General features: G+C 48.8%; 1 protein-coding gene across 6 annotated transcripts in view; it reads right to left on the reverse strand.

Moving 5' to 3' along the window:
* The window catches only part of LOC106591588 (regulator of G-protein signaling 17), an 84,701-nt gene that overhangs the window by 1,064 nt on the left and 81,137 nt on the right, over window positions 1-2,500 (reverse strand). For all 6 annotated transcript variants that reach the window (XM_045696512.2, XM_045696511.2, XM_045696510.2 and 3 more), the window contains one exon: window positions 1-1,795. This exon is cut by the window's left edge and continues 1,064 nt beyond it. In XM_045696512.2, the coding sequence (XP_045552468.1) occupies window positions 1,607-1,795 (189 nt within the window). In that variant the 3' untranslated portion in view covers window positions 1-1,606. The remainder of the gene's footprint in view (window positions 1,796-2,500) is intronic.

Below are 2,500 nucleotides of genomic sequence, written 5' to 3' on the forward strand. Positions count from 1 at the left end.
TAATGCTGTGTCTTTAATGTTGTGTGAACGTTGTGTCTTTAATGTTGTGTGAACGTTGTGTGGACGTTGTGTCATTAATGTTGTGTCTTTAATGCTGTGTCTTTAATGTTGTGTGAACGTTGTGTCTTTAATGTTGTGTGAACGTTGTGTGGACGTTAGAAAGTCACCAGTGTCTTTATTGCCGAGGTTCTTTTATCTTCTCAAATCAGGACGTTTTGTCAGGAGAAAGTAAAACAATAACATACTGTGAACAAAGCAGATTGTTGTATGTAAATGTGAGTAACAGTTGTCACCACGAACTGTAGAATGATATCCAACAGAAATAATGTCTCTGTCTTCCATGAATGTGTCTTGTTTTATTCTCCGTGAACAACCCTGTGTCTTCCAGTTACCTTGGCTTGTCAAAATGGCACCATATTCCCTATATAGTGCACTAGTTTTGACCAAAGCCTTACGTGGGTAGTGAACTACATAGGGAACAGGAAATCCCTAAGTGGCATGATGAAGTTCATAAAAAAAAGTAAAAAATAGAAAAAGTGAAAGGGTTGGGCAACAAAAAACATCCTACAGAAAAATCACAAAACAAACATTATAAAAATCCCTAAAAGGATAGATATTTTCTCCTTAAGTGGTTATGGAATGGAGAGAGACAGAGGGGAGTGGATGGAGAGAGAGAGAGGATGAGAGAGAAAGAGAGCGCGAGAGAGAGGGAGAGAGAGAAAGAGAGAGAGAGAGAGAGAGAGAGAAAGAGGGAGAGAAAGAGAGAGAGAGAGAGAGCGAGAGAGAGAAAGAGAGAGAGGAGTGTGAGAGAGAGAGGGAGAAAGAGGGAGAGAAAGAGACAGAGAGACAGAGAGAGAGAGAGGAGTGTGAAAGGCAGAGAGATAGAGAGAGAGAGAGTAGTGTGTGTGAGTGAGTGAAATGTTGTGAACCTATGACTCTTGAGGAGGTGCGGGAAGCCCGGGTGAACCTATGACTCTTGAGGAGGTGCGGGAAGCCCGGGTGAACCTATGACTCTTGAGGAGGTGCGGGAAGCCCGGGTGAACCTATGACTCTGAGGAGGTGCGGGAAGCCCGGGTGAACCTATGACTCTTGAGGAGGTGCGGGAAGCCCGGGTGGACCTATGACTCTTGAGGAGGTGCGGGAAGCCCGGGTGAACCTATGACTCTTGAGGAGGTGCGGGAAGCCCGGGTGGACCTATGACTCTTGAGGAGGTGCGGGAAGCCCGGGTAAACCTAGGACTCTGAGGAGGTGCGGGAAGCCCGGGTGAACCTATGACTCTTGAGGAGGCGCGGGAAGCCCGGGTGAACCTATGACTCTTGAGGAGGTGCGGGAAGCCCGGGTGAACCTATGACTCTGAGGAGGTGCGGGAAGCCCGGGTGAACCTATGACTCTTGAGGAGGTGCGGGAAGCCCGGGTGGACCTATGACTCTTGAGGAGGTGCGGGAAGCCCGGGTGAACCTATGACTCTGAGGAGGTGCGGGAAGCCCGGGTGAACCTATGACTCTGAGGAGGTGCGGGAAGCCCGGGTGAACCTATGACTCTGAGGAGGTGGGGGAAGCCCGGGTGAACCTATGACTCTGAGGGGGTGGGGGAAGCCCGGGTGAACCTATGACTCTGAGGAGTTGTGGGAGCCCGGGTGAACCAGTGATCTGTATATAGACGAGTTGAGGAAGCGAGGATAGGAGTCTCTGTGCATTAAGGTATAGATCTGGAGCTGGGCGTCCTCAAAGGTGTGGGGCGAAGGCTCCTGTATCTTCCTGTTTATCACCTCTCTCACCCGGGAGTCCAGACTCACCTAGGGGACGGGGGGTTGGAGAAGGGGATTTAGGGAGAGAGAGAGAGAGAGGAGAGAGGAGTGTGAAAGGCAGAGAGAGGAGTGTGAAAGGCAGAGAGAGAGAGAGAGAGAGAGAGAGAGAGAGAGAGATTAGCTTTGGACTCTCAAAAAACAATGTGAAAAAAACACTTAAATTACCAGCAAAGAAACTAAAGAGCATCACCACTCACAAATCACACTGAATTTGTGATCGATTTCCAACCCAGTGTGTTTCCATAGGGGCATGTTCTGGTAGTACAGTATATACACTACATGAACAAAAGTATGTGGACACCTGCTCGTCCAATATCTCATTCCAAAATCATGGTCATTTAATATGGAGTTGGTCCCCAAGTTTGCTGCTATAACAGCCTCCACTCTTCTGGGAAGGCTTTCCACTAGATGTTGGAACATTGCTGCGGGGAATTTGCTTCCATTCAGCCACAAGAGCATTAGTGAGGTCGGGCACTGATGTTGGGCCATTAAGGCCTGGCTCACATTCTGCATTACAATTTATCCCAAAGGTGTTCGATGAGGTTGAGGTCAGGGCTCTGCAGGCCTGTCAAGTTTATCCACAATGATCTCGACAAACCATTTTTGTATAGACCTCGCTTTGTGCACGGGGACATTGTCATGCTGAAACAGGAAAGGGCCTTACCCAAACTGTTGCCACAAAGTTGGAAGCAC

Source organism: Salmo salar, chromosome 15 (genome assembly GCF_965601325.2).
Source record: "Salmo salar chromosome 15, fSalSal1, whole genome shotgun sequence".
NCBI lineage: Eukaryota > Metazoa > Chordata > Actinopteri > Salmoniformes > Salmonidae > Salmo > Salmo salar.